This window comes from Anas platyrhynchos, chromosome 2, assembly GCF_047663525.1.
Source record: "Anas platyrhynchos isolate ZD024472 breed Pekin duck chromosome 2, IASCAAS_PekinDuck_T2T, whole genome shotgun sequence".
NCBI lineage: Eukaryota > Metazoa > Chordata > Aves > Anseriformes > Anatidae > Anas > Anas platyrhynchos.
The window spans coordinates 47,444,828-47,463,287 of record NC_092588.1 but is presented as its reverse complement, the minus strand read 5'-3'; the positions used below and the strand labels follow the sequence as shown (position 1 = coordinate 47,463,287).

Genomic DNA, 18,460 nt, shown 5'->3' with positions numbered 1-18,460 from the left:
GTTGTTTTGTCTCTTTTTCTGTCTACTGGACTTGTTTGCCCCCATCTCTTGAAGGTGTCCCTGAATGACTGAAATTCCTGTCTTCTCCCCCACCCCTCTGTGGTGGATTTCTGATTCATTCTCTTCCTCAGGCAAATATAAGCTATGTGCTACCAGAATGCACTGGATGTCTACGGCACTTTATGAAGCAAGACAACCAAACGGAGAAAGTGCTTTCAACACATTAGCCTACTAATAATGTATACCCTGAGGTGTGTTATGGCTCTTTGAGTGCATTGCAATTTCTTTTAATTCCTTTTTTTTAAATTGGCTTTGGAAAAAAGCCAAAGCTTTTGATGTAACCACCTTTTAAAATGTATTCCAAACGTGAGTAAGAGGAAAGGGATGTAAAAACAAGTTAAGATTGCTTTTATAATGATATTCATGTTTTTCTTTTTGTTTATGGTTTTGGGTTTCTTTTGGACTGCAAAGAGGATGGAAACAAAAAGGAAGATTATTATTGCCTAGCCTCCCCTCCCAGTTCCCAGTTGCAGTTTTACTAACAGCAATTTGTAATTCAATAGCCTCTTTCAATACACTCTTAGTTAAAATAAACCAGTTGTGGAATATTGAACAGTTTCCTACACAACAAAAACTAGGTCAAATGCTGGAAGTCTCCAACTGTTACTAAGAGGGCAGCCTGGCATTTTGGCAGGAAAGGGCAACTTTCTTTTTCTATGTGCTGCCTCTCTGCAAAAACTCAGGTGGCTTACCTGCATACCCAGTCAGACTGGTCCTACTGCTTTTATTCTTGTCATTCTTTCTTTGCCACTTTAAACCAATAATGAAACTTTTATTTTTTTTCTTCACTACAGGTTCCTTGCTATCCTTCACCATGGTGAGATGTCAAGGCATCTCTCCAAAGTGTCTTGCAACCAAACAGAGCGTGGACTTTTCTGTAGTGTGTCAATTTCAGTCTTCAACAATTATAAAATGAAGGAAAAGAAACAGTCTCAGTACTATAGTCCTAAGTATAAATCTCACATGAATTAAACAACACATCATATATTCTCATGTTCTGCTTTTGTCTAAATACCAAGCCTACTTTGTTTAGTTTAAATCCATACAAAACTGGATGAACCAGAGAAAGTGCATGGATTCTTTGCTGTGTGACACCATTATACAGATAAAACTGCAAAAAATATTCTTTTGCATCAGTATTGTGCGACTTTCTTCTAAGGCTTGCATTTAACAGGTACACTGTAGCCCTTCCATATGAGGAACATTTAAAAATATAGGCTTTTGATTTTATTGTCTCTAAGAATGTTATTTCTCTTACATGATATTTTAGAGATGTATGGATGATCATTTACATCAGCATAGGCAATAATACTTTCATAAGATATTATTGACTGCTGCAAGATCTGACACTGCATACAGTAAAACTGAAAAACTATTATTAAAAATGGTTTGAGCATTTGGGAGAAGTTTGGTACAGGAAGTCCAATTTTATTTCATTTGAAAAGCTATCATTACTAATTAAAGTTTAAAAGGGAAGGAAAAAACAGAAAAGACTCCATTTATGTAAATTTGATGCAGCATCGCTACATTTATTCACTTATATCAATGTGCCTCAAGGAAACCACATATGAAAAAAAAAACCACATCTATGACATCATTATGTTACATTTCATAGTTTTAAATCAGTATTGGAAGACACTTTTGTGATTTCCTTTACAAGGTCTAGAATGGAAAGCAAAACAAAGAAATGAAGTATCAGAACTCTGTAAACGCTTGAGTACTTAATATCGCTTAGAAAACAGTTGAACAAACATTAGTAGATAACATCCAATTTATTTGTGTAGTTTGTTACCTATGTTCCATTTTGGGAAAAACAGATCATACAGGAAAAAAAAAATCTACTAAGAATCTTTTGAAGACTTCCTATACTCCTCTATTTTTTGTCTTCATTTTAAAAGGCAATAAATTTCTAGACAATAGTCAGTATTTGCCTTTTGCACTACTACAGAATACACTACTATGATTTGTACAGTACTATGGTTTGATACTAATACTGTTGTTTTCGGATTTGCTCCAAATGTACATAGCTTAGTGACCAACAAAAAGATTATTTTTACTGTAATACTTCACAGGGCATCTAAGAGCTTAAAATCCCTGCAAACTCCAAAATGACTAATGTCAGAGCCTTCTGAAGGTTTTGCCATGCTATTTCAAATCAAAAATCAAAATGTGAAACCTGTTCATTTCATATAAGTGACATTGATTTATTCATGCAACATAGCATTCCACTGTATGTTCTTACTCGTAGCACATTCGCAAAAAAAAAAAAAAAAAAAAGAGTGAACGTCTTTTAAAAACTTACTAAGCACTGAATGTAGTCCTATGATATTTTATTCTTCCCACAAGCAAAACAGTTCATACTAATCTTACTGCTTTTTTTCTCGTTTTTTTTTTTTTTTTTTTTTATTGATTTTTCTCTCCCTCTACATAATTACTTACACAATTCCTGTATCTGAATTTCAACATTATAGAGATATATAATTAGGTATTATTGCTCTTTTCTCCAGTGAAAGTAAGGACAAATATATTGTCCATCTTAGCAGCAGTTTATTTTGTTACTCATTATATTTTAAGCATATGATTAAATCCGTGATTTCAATTGATCTTTTGAAACTGTTCAAAATACAAGCTTAAGTTCAGGAAAATATGTGCCCAAAATCACATTAAGTTTGTAGACCTATTAATTTTAAGTTTGTAGACCTATTAATTCACCCTATCACCATGTTTCTATCTGCAACATAAGTGTACCTCAGTAATTTTACAGATACATGGTATTTTGCAAGATTCACACAGAAAAATTTGCCATTATGGAATGATGTCATGATGTACTGGGTAATAAATCTTGCAAGATATTATGGGCATTCTCAAGATAAATTTAAAATTTTCTTTTTGTCACCTTCCACTTGGCAACCTTAACTTAGTTGCCTGTCATTCCTGGCTGATGAAGTTCCTGTTGTTTCTTCTCTGTCAAGTGCTAATAGCTTCAAGGTAAGTGGAAACATGTTATCTTTGTAGTGCCGGGCACCCAAACAATTTTTTGGGGCACCGATATAATTTTGAATTGGACTACGTTTGAAAACTACCTTAGGTAAAATCTTAACCCTGATAAAGCCATTACAAATACTAAATCCCTTCAAATACTGTACCACATAAATTAGGGATTTAATGGCAAGAGGTAGATCTTTATAGACCATGTGATTTTGGAGTCTTTTATTTTTTCATAGCATAATTTCTTAAGTTATGTGACCTATTAGATACTGTTATCATAAAATTATTTAACAAAATAAATGTCAAAGATTAGAAATCAGTATTAATTATCACAGAAACTAACACAGCCTATAAGCTGCTTATTGAAGGGCTAATAGTTCAGAGTTGAATTGACACTGCAGAATTGCAAATTCCTACTTGGAGCATGGATTAAAAAAAAAATAAAAAGGTGGAAGCAGCAGATTGTTCCCTTTCTAATCCTCTTTGTTCTGTCATCCAGACTGACAATAAAAAGGCATAAAGGCATAAAACCCTTTTCTACTTTATCAGTTCACAGAACAATTAGAGTTTCCATGTGCAATTCAATTTAACATATTCAGCTTTCAGCACATGAGCTTCAGTTTCAGGATTGCTTAGAGAAAACTCTGGACTTAATATAAACCTTGTGTTTATTGAAGCACATGCTTAATTGATGAATTTTTTAACACAGATGAAGCCACCTTCAGAAATCAATGACTTTTATAGGTCATTGATCATCAGATCAATGATCATCAGATCATTGATTATAGTGCAATATTAAGTCACTTTCAACAGTGCATTTCTATAGTATCCTGTTTGTTGCATAACCATATACAAGTCAATTCATGTTTTGAAATCTTAAAGGGATCTATTTCATCTCATATGTAATTGTTCCATGGCTTCTGGGGATCTACAGAGATTAAAACTGGCAGTATCACTCTCAGTATTCCACAAACCCTGAAGAATTCAGTTCTAATTTACTAAGAATACAAAGAAAAAGACTTCATAGCAAAAAAAATTTGACAAAAAAAAAAAAAAAAAAAAAGAAATTAAGTCAACTAGATCAGTCAGCATATTGATATGCTTTAATCTGTGGCTGAGTAGCCAGAATACCATTTTCTTGATGTGTGCATTAAAACTATAACTATTTTGTGGCATTGTAATACAAGTGCCATGTCACACTGTGCGATTGACAGTCTAACCACTGCTAGCAAAATGTGTTTGCCTGCAGACACCATCTTCCAACCTCCATTACTTATACTCAATTAACAATACACTCTTTCAAAGGTGATAACATCAAGACATTTTGTCCTTGCTTCCACTTGTGACTTTTTGTTATTCTCTTGCTCTCTGGCTACATTGCTGATTCCGCAAATGAACCACACCAGCTTTGTGTCAAACATCAATGTTTTTGTCATGACAGAAGAGATTCAGACTTTATCATTACAAAAAAATAACTGAAACATGGACTCAAATAGGAGATTGTGGAGACAGGGATTTACATTTCACAACTAAAAGGGATACAGGGAAGGAAAGGTGGCTTTTTCCCACATGCATCTGTGGAGTTTGAACCATCAGATATTCTGTTTTCAGACAGTAAAATGGTCCAGAATTACTGTTTGAAACTAGCATGTTTTCTGTCAAAATATCTAGCAATGTCTTTGCTAGATTTATTCAGAGAAGCTCTCTCTTGTCCCACAAAGAGACTAGTGACAGGATATACTCTTCTCCTTATATATCTAAGTCTGAACTCACCACCTTAGGGTCCCTTACCAGTCAAAGGAAAGAAAGACACGTCCTGAGGAAATTAATCTCATCAGAAAACAGATGTCAAAAGTAAATCAAGGGGATCATTCTTCAGACATTCTGCTTTAAGACATTTAACCTTAGGCAAGATAAATCCCACCCAAATCTACAGAGAACAAACATGACATTGGCAAAGGAAATGTTTTCAGAAACAATTCAGTTATTATAGTCTTTCTTGTTCTCATCTTCTTCCTTCTGTTTCATAAGTTAGATGAGAGTTTACATTTTGATGGACCATATGGTATTTAAACAAAAAAATATTTTACATAACTCTTAGATAAAAATAAGAAGTTCACTGAAACTAAAATTCAAGGGAGTGAATATATTGCATTTTGTCCAAAAGTTTAAATAAAGTCCTACAATTTGTTTGTTCCTTTGGTATTGGATGCCACGGAAATGGAGAATGATCATGATCAAATGCCTCTCACAGAGGAAAAACAATAGCATCAACAGTATGCTGTTGATATTTTATGTCAATAAACATCTTGTAAAAAAAAAAAAAAAAGGAAAAAAAATATAGGGACCTCTATTCACATTTAATCATAGTTCTGAGTAACAGATTTTTTTTTATTATTTTTTTTCTGAATGTCTATTGTTCTTAGATTCACTTTTCACATACACTGTTAAATAACTAAGTCTTATTGGCAACTGAAATTTTAAAATAAAAGTATATCATGCAAAAGAGAGTATCATTGTTTTCCATAAATTCATATGGGCTATGAACTTGTACAAGAGTTCTAAAATAGATTCATTGACAATTGTGATAAGCCCTAATAAATTACAGTTACTTTACAGGATGTATTTGGAATAATAAAGTAAATATAAATGTTTGTATAATAACTGTATAATTAGCAATTTCCAATTATAAAACGTCAGCTACACTGTTTCTGTTTTTATGGAAACTAGTGTAGAATTATATACTGTACTGATCTATAAACCACTGGAAATATTTAATGTAACAATGGAGTATTGCCACATTCAAGTTACTCTAAGCAACCATTATTACAGTCTCAGAGTATTATCAGATAAAATTTAGGGTCAACTATCTTTATAAGTAAACAAATACACTACTTTAGATAGTAAGAATCGTTAGGAATCATTACTAATCTGAACTAAAGATGGCAAGAAAAAAAGTAACAAGCACTGTCATTTGTCAGCATGCCGATTAGACAAGAAGTTCTATACAGCAGCAGTATTGTAAGGAGGAATAAATAGCCATAAAATTGGCTTGCATTGCATGGAAGCTTGCAGATGGTGGATGAATTCATGTCTGTCACGTTTTTATAATACAATGACTTTTACATATTGCTGCCAGATGGAACATAGTTTTGCATCTTGAATACAAAACTGCAAGAAATACAACTTCCTTCAATGCATTCCCTGTATTTGAAACAAAAGCAAATTTAGAGTTAGGTTTGGGAGGCTAAAGAAGACTTAAGGAAATCTGGAAGAATATAAATTAAAACCTTAACGTCTTCCTTGTTATAACTCAATTGAAAGTAATTGAGTTAACCACGTGTTCCATATTTTTTGAGAAAGTACAGGAAAGGTATCGTATAGAACTCTAAGTTAAAAATGACATGTCATATATCAAATGCAAAATACATCCTAGATAGGTCTGAAAGAGCTTTCAGCTGAACTTGGTAGTAGTTCAGTAAAACCTTTGCATAACATTTATCTTTGCTTCAATAAAAGGTTCTGTATCCCACAAGATCAGACCTTAAAAGTACAGTGCATGAAACATAAATGCATTTAATCTTTTCTGGTAATGAATGTTTCTGGTACTGGCCTTGTGTTAAGTGAACAGAGCTTATACCTATTCAGATCTGAGCATAACAATATTTGTATAGATTTTTTTTTTTAAACTATCACGAAAATACAGAATTCCCTTTTGCTTTTATATGTGCTTGTCCATCACACCTGTCTTTCTCCTCTGTCTGGTCTTTGTTTCTCATGTTAGCTGGTATTGCTCAGAAGTATGTAACTCTGATAGTGATGAAGTGAACTAGATGACTGTAAGAGAGAATATTTTCCCATTCAACGATTTCTCACAAAATCTGATTTGATGATAAACTTGACTTGACTTCTCTCGGACAGCCTCAAGCATTGTTTATATGCAGACAATTCTGTGTTTGAACCCATTAGGCTTTTATGACAGTTATAATCAAATATGATTGGGAAACCTTCTGGCTTACTTGGATCCATACTTACATTGTGCTTTGTGAGGTTGGAAATGTTACTTGCTATTGCTTGTAGCCAGTCAATACAGTCTTCAGCAGAGAGACACTGAATTATTCCGCTGCAAACCCCATCCACAGCAATTACTTGGAACGCATTTTGCCTATAGACATGTCATAACAGATCAGGTCAGAAGAAAATTTCATCTGTTCTAGCATACCGTCTTAATACTTGTAGAAAATGCTTTTCTTTCAACTACAATGAAGGTCAGCCACTGAACACTGATACATTGCTGGTCTTCGTGTTTTATAAATACCTGACATATTAAAATGATTATGCTAAAAGGTCAACTATATTAAGTTTCCATAAAGCTATAAAAAAATCCCATAGACTAGCACCATGGAATCTTAACCAACACTGCGTGACTTCAGAAGATAAACAAGTAAAATAGCTGATGCATATTAAAGTGTTAATGCTTTAATACTGCAGGTCATAGAGAAGGAAAATGTGCATTGGACTGTAGTCAACCATTCATAAATTCAGTGGAATACTGAATTTTCTCAAAAACTTTTATTTAATTTTTCTGTTATATTTTTAAAATGCAGTAAAGTTACTGTCTCAATATACCCTTATTAGCTTTTCTTGGTGATCAGATTTTGATTGTGAGTGATCATCTTTTTACCTACTGATGTAAAAGCTGGAGAATTAAAAACTGACCAGGTAACATTAATTATTTTTCCAATTGCATTTCTGAATGTAGGATGATTAGTAAAATGCACTGAAATGCCAAGAGACATCCATTGACAAAAGGAGTGTCCACCTGGGTGTCTCTACACCAGCAACATTCTGGGCATTTACACCATGCTTTGTGATGCATTATAGACTGACTTTCCACAGCTGAGTGCTGAACAATTACAAAACAAGAGAAAAATTTCAAATGCTAAAGCTGTAGCAGACCTAACTTCTTCTGAAAATAGCCTTTTTGGCTAAGAGCCTTTGGAAGGCTTACAGGTCTTCAGCTTCAGAACCCAAAAAGCTCAATATTAATCATTTTCCAAAAGCAGAAGATTACTAAGCATGCAGAGTAATGAGAGTAATAATGTGGGCATTCTCCCAACCCAATTCATTAGTGATAAATTCGTGGTTTAAAATTAAGCATGTCATTCAGATTTTCTGAGGTGGCTGGGGCAAAATGAGTGTTATCTTCACTGTAAAACTAAGTGCCACTGATTTCCATTCTGCAAAAGCATTTGTTTTATGTTATCAAAATTATTGTCTAGTTGTATAGGAACATAGAACTAATCTCTATCTCTACCATAAAAGTCTTTGCTGTGTCTATGTCAAGTGCAGGCTTTTTTGTCCATCTAGGAGAAGCATAAAAAATGAATTGGAGCCATGCTTGCTTTCTTTTTTCTTTTTTTTTGTTTAACAATTCTATCATGCAGAGGATGATCATGAACATATGAACACGATCATGCAGAGACCAATGGTTTCTCTAAATCTACTAGATAACTTATCAGTTCAGTAGCCTTTTCACAGAAGTGGTGATCAGTCTTTAAATCCCTAAAGGAACAATCTAATAGAAAATTCTTTTAAAGATTAACTACTCATTTTCACAATACTTCTGACAAAGTTCTTGAAGAAGTACTATTTAAAGCATTACATCTGTAGTTAGTGTAGTTAAATGCTAAAATAGTATTCAGTTAATATACCTTTATTTTAAATGTCTATAAATACAAATTGAAAATTCTTCTATAATAAAATGCTAAACAAGTTATTACATAACACAGCATTATGATCAGACAATTTGCTGATTATAAGGGGAAAACAGATCCTAGTCCAGGAGCTGGCGGGGCTCATTGAGAGGGCTTTAAACTAGGTAAGAAGGGGGACGGGGCTGAAACAGGGCTTGTTGGAGCTGTGCCAGGGGGAACAATGGCAAGGCCGGGGAAGAAGGTAGTGACCCAACTGAAGTGCATCTACACTAATGCACGCAGCATGGGTAACAAACAGGAGGAGCTGGAAGCCATCATGTGGCACACAGGTTATGACTTGGTTGCCATCATGGAGACATGGTGGGACCACTCTCATGACTGGAGTGCTGCAATGTCTGGCTATAGGCTCTTCAGAAGGGACAGGCAGCACAGAAGGGGTGGTGGTGTGGCTCTCTATATTAGAGAGTGTTTTGATGCTGTGGAACTTGACGCGGAGAATGATAAGGTTGAGTCCCTATGGGTTAGGATTGGCGGGAAGGCCAACAAGGCTAGAGTCCTGGTCGGGGTCTGTTATAAATTGCCGAACCAGGATGAGGAGACTGATGAGGAGTTCTATAGGCAGCTGACAGAAGTTGTGAAATCATCAGCGCTTGTTCTCGTGAGGGACTTCAACTTCCCAGATATATCCTGGAAGCACAACACAGCCCAGAGAAAGCAGTCTAGGAGGTTTCTGGAAAGTGTGGAAGATAGATTCCTGACGCAGCTGGTTAGTGAGCCTACCAGGGGAGGTGCCCCGCTAGACCTTCTCTTCACAAACAGAGAAGGACTGGTGGGAGATGTGGTTGTTGGAAGCTGTCTTGGGCAGAGTGACCATGAAACGGTAGAGTTCTCTATTCTTGGAGAAGCCAGGAAGGGGACCTTCCTGTCGATCTGCTCGAGGGTAGGAAGGCTCTGCAGGAGGATCTGGATAGGCTGGACTGATGGGCTGAGGTCAACTGTATGAAGCTCAACAAGGCCAAGTGCCGGGTCCTGCACCTGGGGCGCAATAACCCCAAGCAGAGCTACAGGCTGGGAGATGAGTGGTTGGAAAGCTGCCTGGCAGAAAAGTACCTGGGAGTATTGATTGATAGTTGGCTGAATATGAGCCAGCAGTGTGCTCAGGTGGCCAAGAAGGCCAACAGCATCCTGGCTTGCATAAGAAACAGTGTGGCCAGCAGGTCTAGGGTAGTGATTGTCCCCCTGTACTCCGCTCTGGTGAGGCTGCACCTCAAGTACTGTGTTCAGTTTTGGGCCCCTTGCTACACAAAGGACATTGAGGTGCTCGAGCAAGTCTAGAGAAGGGCGATGAAGCTGGTGTGGGTCTGGAGAACAAGTCTTATGAGGAGCAGCTGAGGGAGCTGGGTTTGTTCAGCTTGGAGAAGAGGAGGCTCTGGGGCGACCTTATCGCTCTGTATAGGTACCTTAAGTACCTATATATAGGTACTTATATGCTGTAGCGAGGTGGGGGTTGGTCTATTCTCCCACATGCCTGGTGACCGGACAAGGGGGAATGGGCTAAATCTTAACCCAGTGAAGTCTATATGATGCAAGTGGAGACTATGAAATGCATGGCTAATTATTAGATTATTTCTGAATGTGTCTCAGCAGTAGGTAGTCTTAGTCTTAGATTACAATATCCTTAGATTATTGTATCACTGTTATTGTAATACTATCTTGAATTAGTCTACCAGCCACATACCACAACAAAAACATTACATATATATATATAACAAATGTTATGTATAAAATAGAAATTATTATTTACCACTTTTTAATACAGAAAAAAAAAAAAGTTAAAAACAGATTAATTCTTACTCAAGTACACCTCTTAGGTTTTGCACCTTCAGAAACTCAAGAATTTGAAGTTAGTAAGATTTAAGATCAACTTAAATATCCTCTGGAATTTCTTATGAATACTCTCAGGAATTTATGAGTGTGAAGCATCCTCCTAGAAAGTTAGCATATGATTATGAGGAATAATAATGTATGTGGGAATGACAATTTATGTGTCAGTATTTTCAAACTCTGAAAGATTAAAATTTATCACGCTTTATATAGGGAGAACAACCTTATAAATACTATCTACAGAAAATGTAATGAATTAATGTCCACTTTATGTTGCTTTCCTTAATATTATTTTCAATATCATTTCCTTAATATTGGTCTTTAGAGTCCTCAACTTTTCAGTCCCTTTAAAAATTTATCTTTCTCTGAAAAAAAATTTTGTGAGGGAGTCATATTTTAATATGTTTACACTAATTTAGAACACTCTTGTAAGCTGTCCTGTTACCAATGTTAAATGTTGGTTCCGTGTTTTTTTGAGGCAAAAATAATAAATAGATAAATAAATAAAACACTTTCCTTATCATTGTCAAATTTCTTTTTACTTTCCTGTTAAGTAGTCATATTTCCTCATGTTAGACAGCATGGTAGGACACAAGAAGAAAATTATCAGAGTAGTTATTCAGGGTGTGAGTATAAATTCAGGTATTCATTGTTGTACAAATACACTTGTAAAATTATTTTTTCTGGAAATTCATATCTCAAGAATATCATCACTGCCTACACATAATCCTTTCTGTAATGTACAGTTCTATATTGTGCACATTAAGCCTGTGTTTTATTGATGTAGAAGACTGAATTTGAAATCCCTAAATCTACAAATAGTTGAATACATCCTGACTTTCCATGTGAGTAGTACTGTTCAGTTCAGTATTTTATTTGAAGTATACTGCAGAATAGATCTCAAATTTGACTTTTATGATTCTGGGCCCTTTATGCCTCATGCTCTTAATTATTTCTATTTCAACCATTGCAAAACTCTGAGCTGAAGTTTTACAGAGTTTAAAGCAAAAACTCCTGTATCTGTGGCATCCATATCTGTCTCTCTTTCAGTTCAACCAATAAGCCACTGTAGCTTTTGGTTCACATGTTTACTCTCTGGGCCAGTAATTGTCAATAGATGAAGGATCATGTAGCTAAGTAAACATAATTTTGTTATTATTAATCAGAAGACATAGGCTGTTTTTAGCTTATCAGTCATCTAGTGGTGAAGTGACTATCGACTCAACTGTTTTAAATTAAACTCTGTGCACAGGAAGAAAGACTGACAAACCTAGGTGGTATAGTTTGAAGAAACAATACCCCTTAGAATTAATTGAGGCCATGGGACGCTTTTGTGCAATTTTCAAATGTTTGGTATGAACTAATGAGAAGGAAGCAGACCATGACAATAAAATAAAATTAACCCCAAACAAACACAAAAACGAGGCTGAAAAACAGTCCTCTTTCCCCACTTTTCGTGGGGGATCATAAACCCTCCCTATAAGGCAGGTGGTAATACTTCACTGTAGGACCCATAGAAACACTGTATAACAGAGAAAAGAGGCTGGGAAGGTTCTTTCACAAAACACTCCTGTCAGAAATATCAACTATGCTTTTCTGTATTAATTAGGTAATCTTACATGTTTTTAAATAGAGAAACAGGATAATTTTAAACCCTTCATGCATGATAATAACTCAGGGTTAATAATAAGAGAACACATTATTCTTCCCAGATTCAAACACCTAAGCTTGCAGTCTTGATGACTACACAGGAAAGCCAGCTTTTATTTCAGTTTGTAAGTCCTCACAGTCTCACATTTGATACATCCTGTGTGCTTAATGTAAGAGTTAAATTTTCTGATTGGTTAGAAGCAAGAGAGTAATATACTCTTTAATGTACACAGCTTTCCTTCAGTTCATGACCTATAAGCTGGTATGCAGAGAATATTTTAATAATAGAATTTAATTTTTATATATATATATGAATGATGAATTAATCCATAAAACATATAGTTATTGAAAACTTAAAAAAAATATCTTACATATGTACTTTGCCTTGTTGCATTTAATAGCTACTTTCCTTTCTGTCTGATTGCATAACACTTGAAAAACGGTAATCATTCCAGAATATTCTTGTCTTCCTCTCTGATTTATTCTGATTTACTAGGATAATATTGAATTAAAGAATGACGAGTTGTAGGTCTATATGATGCAGTAAATTTAAGCCTGACTATGAGCTTTGGACAGGCTTCCCAGTGATTGAAAGACAAAGTATCGATGAAATTCAATGTTAACACATGCAAAGTAACACATATAAGAAAATTAGCCTCATCTATATATATAAACAATGAAGAACCCTTCTATAACGATTAAACCCGAGGAAAGAAATGCAGAAGTTACTGTAAACTGTTCTCTGAAAATCATCAGCTTAGTGTTCAGTGACAATCATAAAGCAACAGACTTTAGTATTAGGAAAAAATAATAATTATTATAAAAAAAAAACAACAACACTGCCTTATTGTACATCAGGAGGGTCTGAGGGTGCAGTCCTCATCATCTTTCCACAGAGAAATTTAGAAATTAGGAAAAGAAACATGGAAGGTAACAAGGATGATCAGAGCTATGGAAGGGTCCATCACAGGAGAAAACAGTAAGGATCCTTCAAATAGGAAAACAGCAGAGTTCCATGTCAGAAGGGTCAGCACCCACCATCTTGGGGGCCTAGCTGCCTACACTTAAGGCCACCGCCGCCATGGTGAGGTCATGGTATGCAAGATCAGGCTGCTGCGAAAGGGCTGTTAGCAGGGAGACTGTCCCATGCTTCTCTGGACAGCTCTCGCCTTGGTCCTCACTTGAGTTTGTCCTCAAACTGATGTCTCCCGGGCATCTAATTCACAACTAATTTGGACCCAACCTGCAGGCTGACTCCCCAGCCTGACCTGAGCCCCACCTCATCCCAGTGGAAGTGGATGATGACCATCCCTAGGCCTGCTCTGCTCCTTTGCTAGGGCCAGTGAGACAGGGCCTTTGTTTGCATGGATTGTCTCTGCCAGCCTCACTGCCACCCTGTGCTCATGGCTTGCCCTGCCCATGGGGCAGACAGTCCTTGCTACACCCTAACAAGTTTATATCACCCAGCAAAGTCATCAGGCAAGAGATTTAACACAAACAAAAAAACAAGCACTTTTAGAAACATAATTTCATTACAGCTCTCAATGTGACAATGCATTGCAAAGAGGAAAGGTATAAAAAACAAAACAAAACAACAACAACAACAACAAAAACACAACAGGAGCTCAAAAAGAAGCTTTTGAGGACAGGAAAATTAACAACTATTATATATGTTGACCTAAGTGAATACTCACACTAATAAATGTGCTGACCACTTGGGGCAAGTGGGAAAATTACGTGTCTTCTCCAAATACCTGGTCCTGGTTGATGTTAGAGCAGAATATGGACCTAGGTGGGCTTAGGAGGACCTTTATGGACACTCCTTTGTTCCATGTCTTTCGCAGCTGCATTGAAACTAATAACACTATGCCTCTAACATGGCAGTTCCCTAAGGCTTGTATCTGTCAACCAAGAAATCAATAGTTTTAACTTTCTGAACTTCTTTACCTGCACAAATCTGATCCTGGAAGGTACTGGGAAAACCGTGAATGAAGAAGAGGAATTAACCGGAGATCACACCACCTTTTTTCCCACCTAAGTCCTGGGGATGTTGGCCATGAGGAACATGATAATGTATCCTGAAAAACATTTAGAGGGTCCTTCTCAGTTTTGGACTTCATTAGAAGTACTCAGCAGACTTTGGAAAGAAAGAGATTTTTCATAGTCTTGATATAGCATTTAGCATTGTTTTCCACTATCCTCAGATTATTTATCTAGTTTTAGCTAATACTGGACAGATTCTAAACTTTTTCTCACAAATAAACGAACTTAAATAAAGCTCAACAGTAATATGCTTGGAGAAAGTGTGAAGAACAGTATTCTAAAAATCTAGAGAAAACAGATTGTATCATTTTTTGAGATGACTAGTCATGAACGTGTATTTACTACATTAAATGATGAAAATTGATTACTCAAACCTGCATATTTGTGTCAAAATTTATCTTACTTTTGCCTATTTATACAATATATTATTTATATGAATGAATATTAAGCTTTCTACCTCCTAATTTCACCATCTTTTTTTAGAGAATACAGATTAGAATGAAAAATGCTTTTAGAGTGAAAAACAAAATATTTTTAATAATGCAATTTAATTTAAAAAATTCAGTACCTCTTCCTTTCTTTATAAAACGCTTTACAAAATAGTACTAGTCATGATGTTATTTTCTGAATATTCTCACTGAAATATACATAGTGCTTTCAGTATATTGGTAAAATTACACATATTGATCCTGCATCATCATCCATTATATCTTTTAATCACTTGCTTCATATGTTTTCTTACCTGTATGTTCACATATCTTCTGTGTTTGTATCATGAAATATGACTATGAACATTAATTTAGCTTAGCAGCAGATTTTTAATAATATTTATATTATTTAATATTACACATTCTTAAAATGTTGACTCTGGTGAACATTCCACAGATTAAATCCAAACAAATAAATGATTGGCTAGAAAGACTAAGCTAGGACATTGTTTTGAACAATCTCTTGAATTTTTCAGTGTTCTGTCTGCTTTCAGGAACCTTTTTTCAACTGCAATGAAACTCTGGGACAAAGCTGAAAAGCAGCAAGAAGTATAGAAGCAACCTGTAGGCCTAGGTCCTGATGCAACAGAAATAGTAACCTCATCTGTAGCTTACATAACCCTTTCAAATGCTGACAAAAGACCAAAACCTCTCCTTGACTACTCCAAATTCTTTGAAGTCAGACATTTTAATGTGGGTCACCAAGGCTATAAACTAAGAAATAGATTATGGCTATAAGCCATAATACATTATAGAAAATAAATTGAGAAAAGAAACAACTGTGATGAAGGATTTTTACATATGTTAGGAATTCGTAGAGAGGTCTTATTTGGTCTTATGAAGAATTCTATTCCATTACAAGAGGATATCTCAGGTAAGAAGACCTGAGTCTCCCCAGTCTTCAACATAAGAATTTAATTTAGGGTGAATTATAGACTGAAGATGCCTGATTCTGTTATTTAGACTGAAAGAAAACTTGATTTCATTAAATTATTACCAGTTCAAATAGAAACTATGTTAATTTAGATAATTTTTGACATTTGCAGAAAGAGGATTCACAATTCATAAACATTTTTAAACCTAAAAGCAAAGCTAGACTTGAAGTGGCTAGCAAAATAAGTTTGGGATCTCCTCCATTAGCCTTTTCACTTTTAAATGTCTGCTTCTGATGTTCTTGAACTATTAATATATATATTTATTTTTATTTGACCTGCAGTAAAACACATCATTACTGTTTTTATCCCATCTTTATTGATACCATCCTGTACACACATGTATAAATGCAAAAGGTTTCATGTATGATAATCAGGTTTAAAATCTGTGCTATTGACTTTTAAATCTCTGGGCTCCCATTTGAAATCTTTGCTAGTGAAATAAGCAAGAAAAATAAAGCAAGCCAGAAAGTAGAAACAGCAAGTCTACTGAATAGTGCTTACACTTCTGTTTATTTGTATATATATGTAATAATCGTATATAATGTGTAATAATAATAATTTGTATATATCTATAATAATTATGCCGCATACTGTTTTATTTATTCTGTACTTTTTGAGTATTTATATCTATAGTGAAGCCAAATACACATGAACAAATAAAATAATAAGAAGAAGAATCTTTAGAACTATTTAAAATATTAGCAATTTTGTGTTTCATTGCTAAGAAAATTGTTAAAAACCCTGTGGTGCACTACCAAAGCATATTTTACTACAAATCTGAATAGAGATCTGTAGCATTTCATCCTAAAGTGAATTTGTTCCATAATGCTATTATTCTTCAATATGTTTGTCAGTTACTGGGGAAGTATTCAGAGCTGAAAACAGGCAAAAACATGCACCTAAGTAAGATTTGTCAAAAGTTCTAAATTATAAATTATAAATGAAAGTAAAAAAAAAAAAAATCTGAAAAAGTTTTCTACCTTCTCTTTAAATAGGTACATTTTCATTTTCTTTCCTATGCTCTGCAAACAAATCTAGAGGAAAATAATGCCTTGAAATCCCTATTGCTCAGATAAAAATAGTAATCACATTTATCAGGGCATAATCTCAGCCTTTGTCATGGTTTAATTCTCAGCCATAATATCCGGCAACTTTTTTTGCTCCCTATGGGACTACATCTAATGTTAATTAGAGTTTGTCCCATGTTGCTGCCTTTTATCAATTATTTCCACTTAGCTATGTTAACATTTTTAATGCAATTCTATTAAAGAAATATATGCTCTTACCGTGTTGTTGGGATGGTAGTTGAGATGCAAACCACTGTCACACAGGGGAGAGGATGTGCCACTGCTCTGGTCACTGGGGGCACCTAATAAAAATGTAAATACACCCCCCAAAATTTCATTAATCTATAATGGTATAATGCAAATGTGTGTATGTCTGTCCGTCTGTATTCCTTCCCTCATTGGTTTTCTCATATCTAACACTCACTTTTTTTTCTCCATTCAGCTAATATCTCTCATTTGGTTTGAGTGGAGTGTCTTTTAAAGCTGATTGGAGGCTCAACATAACCACTGGTGCTTTTCTCAATTAAAAAAATAAAATAAAATAAAATAAAAAATAATTTGCTTAGTAAGAAAAATAAAAGCACTAATGTTTTTGGAAATTTGATAATAAAAGATAAGTGTGTACTTTCCTTACTTGGTTTTCAGTTGAATGAACTAGGCAGATAATGCTTTTGTTATTCTCTATGAATTTCATGGTTCAAACATTTCTTGTAACAGTTTAGGAGGTTACAGAGCTACGTCTTATAAGTAACATATGATAGGATATACTCAAGTGGACCATTCAGTGGATAAGGAATTAGATTGAAGGTCACAGGTGGTCAATGGTTCTATGTCCAAGTGGAGGCCGGTGACAAGTGGTGTGCCTCAGGGGTCTGTCCTGGGACCAGTGCTGTTTAATACCTTCATCAACAACATAGACAATGGAGTGCACCCTCAGCAGATTTGCAGATGACATCAAGCTGAGTGGTGCAGTTGATAAAATCAAAGGAAGGGATGCCATCCAAAGGCAGGCTTGAGAAGTGGGCCTACGTGAACCTATGTTCAACAAGTCTAAATGTAGAGTGCTGCATCTGGGCTGGGGCAATCCCAGACATGAGCACAGACTGGGTGAAGAACTCATTGGCCCTGCAGAGAAGGACTTGGGGTTCGGGTGGATGAAGAGCTCAACATGAGACAGCAGTGTGTGTTTGCAGCCCAGAAGGCCAACTGCATCCTGGGCTGCATCAACAGAGGAGTGACCAGCAGATCAAGGGATGTGATTGTCCCCCTCTACTCAACCCTTGTGAGGCCTCACTTTGAGTACTGGGGGTTACTGAGTACTAGATGATCTTTGAAGTCCCTTCCAACTCAAGCCATTCTATGATTCTATGATTCTGAGTGTGTGTTTGTGTGTGTTACTCAGTGCACTGTATGGTACCACATCCTTTCATAAAAAGGACAATGAGTTACTGAGATTTGTTTTTTATTTACGGCATTGTTATTTCTTTATTGTCTCACTAAAATTTAATACCTGGAAAAAATAAAAATAAAAATAAAGACAGTACTTCTGCAAATGACTGTATAAAAGATTATATAATAATTTCGTTTATTTAATTCCTACTAACATAAAATCAAAGGCTACATGTAAT

At 35.3% G+C, this 18,460-nt stretch overlaps 1 protein-coding gene across 5 annotated transcripts in view; it reads right to left on the bottom strand.

Moving 5' to 3' along the window:
* Nucleotides 1-18,460, bottom strand: part of SNTG1 (syntrophin gamma 1) — a 348,743-nt gene that overhangs the window by 99,026 nt on the left and 231,257 nt on the right. For all 5 annotated transcript variants that reach the window (XM_072034682.1, XM_038174969.2, XM_027452099.3 and 2 more), the window contains 3 exons: nt 17,052-17,134; nt 14,247-14,377; nt 7,084-7,213 (listed from right to left, as the gene is read on the bottom strand). In XM_072034682.1, coding sequence (XP_071890783.1) covers nt 7,084-7,213; nt 14,247-14,377; nt 17,052-17,134 — 344 coding nt within the window. The remainder of the gene's footprint in view (nt 1-7,083; nt 7,214-14,246; nt 14,378-17,051; nt 17,135-18,460) is intronic.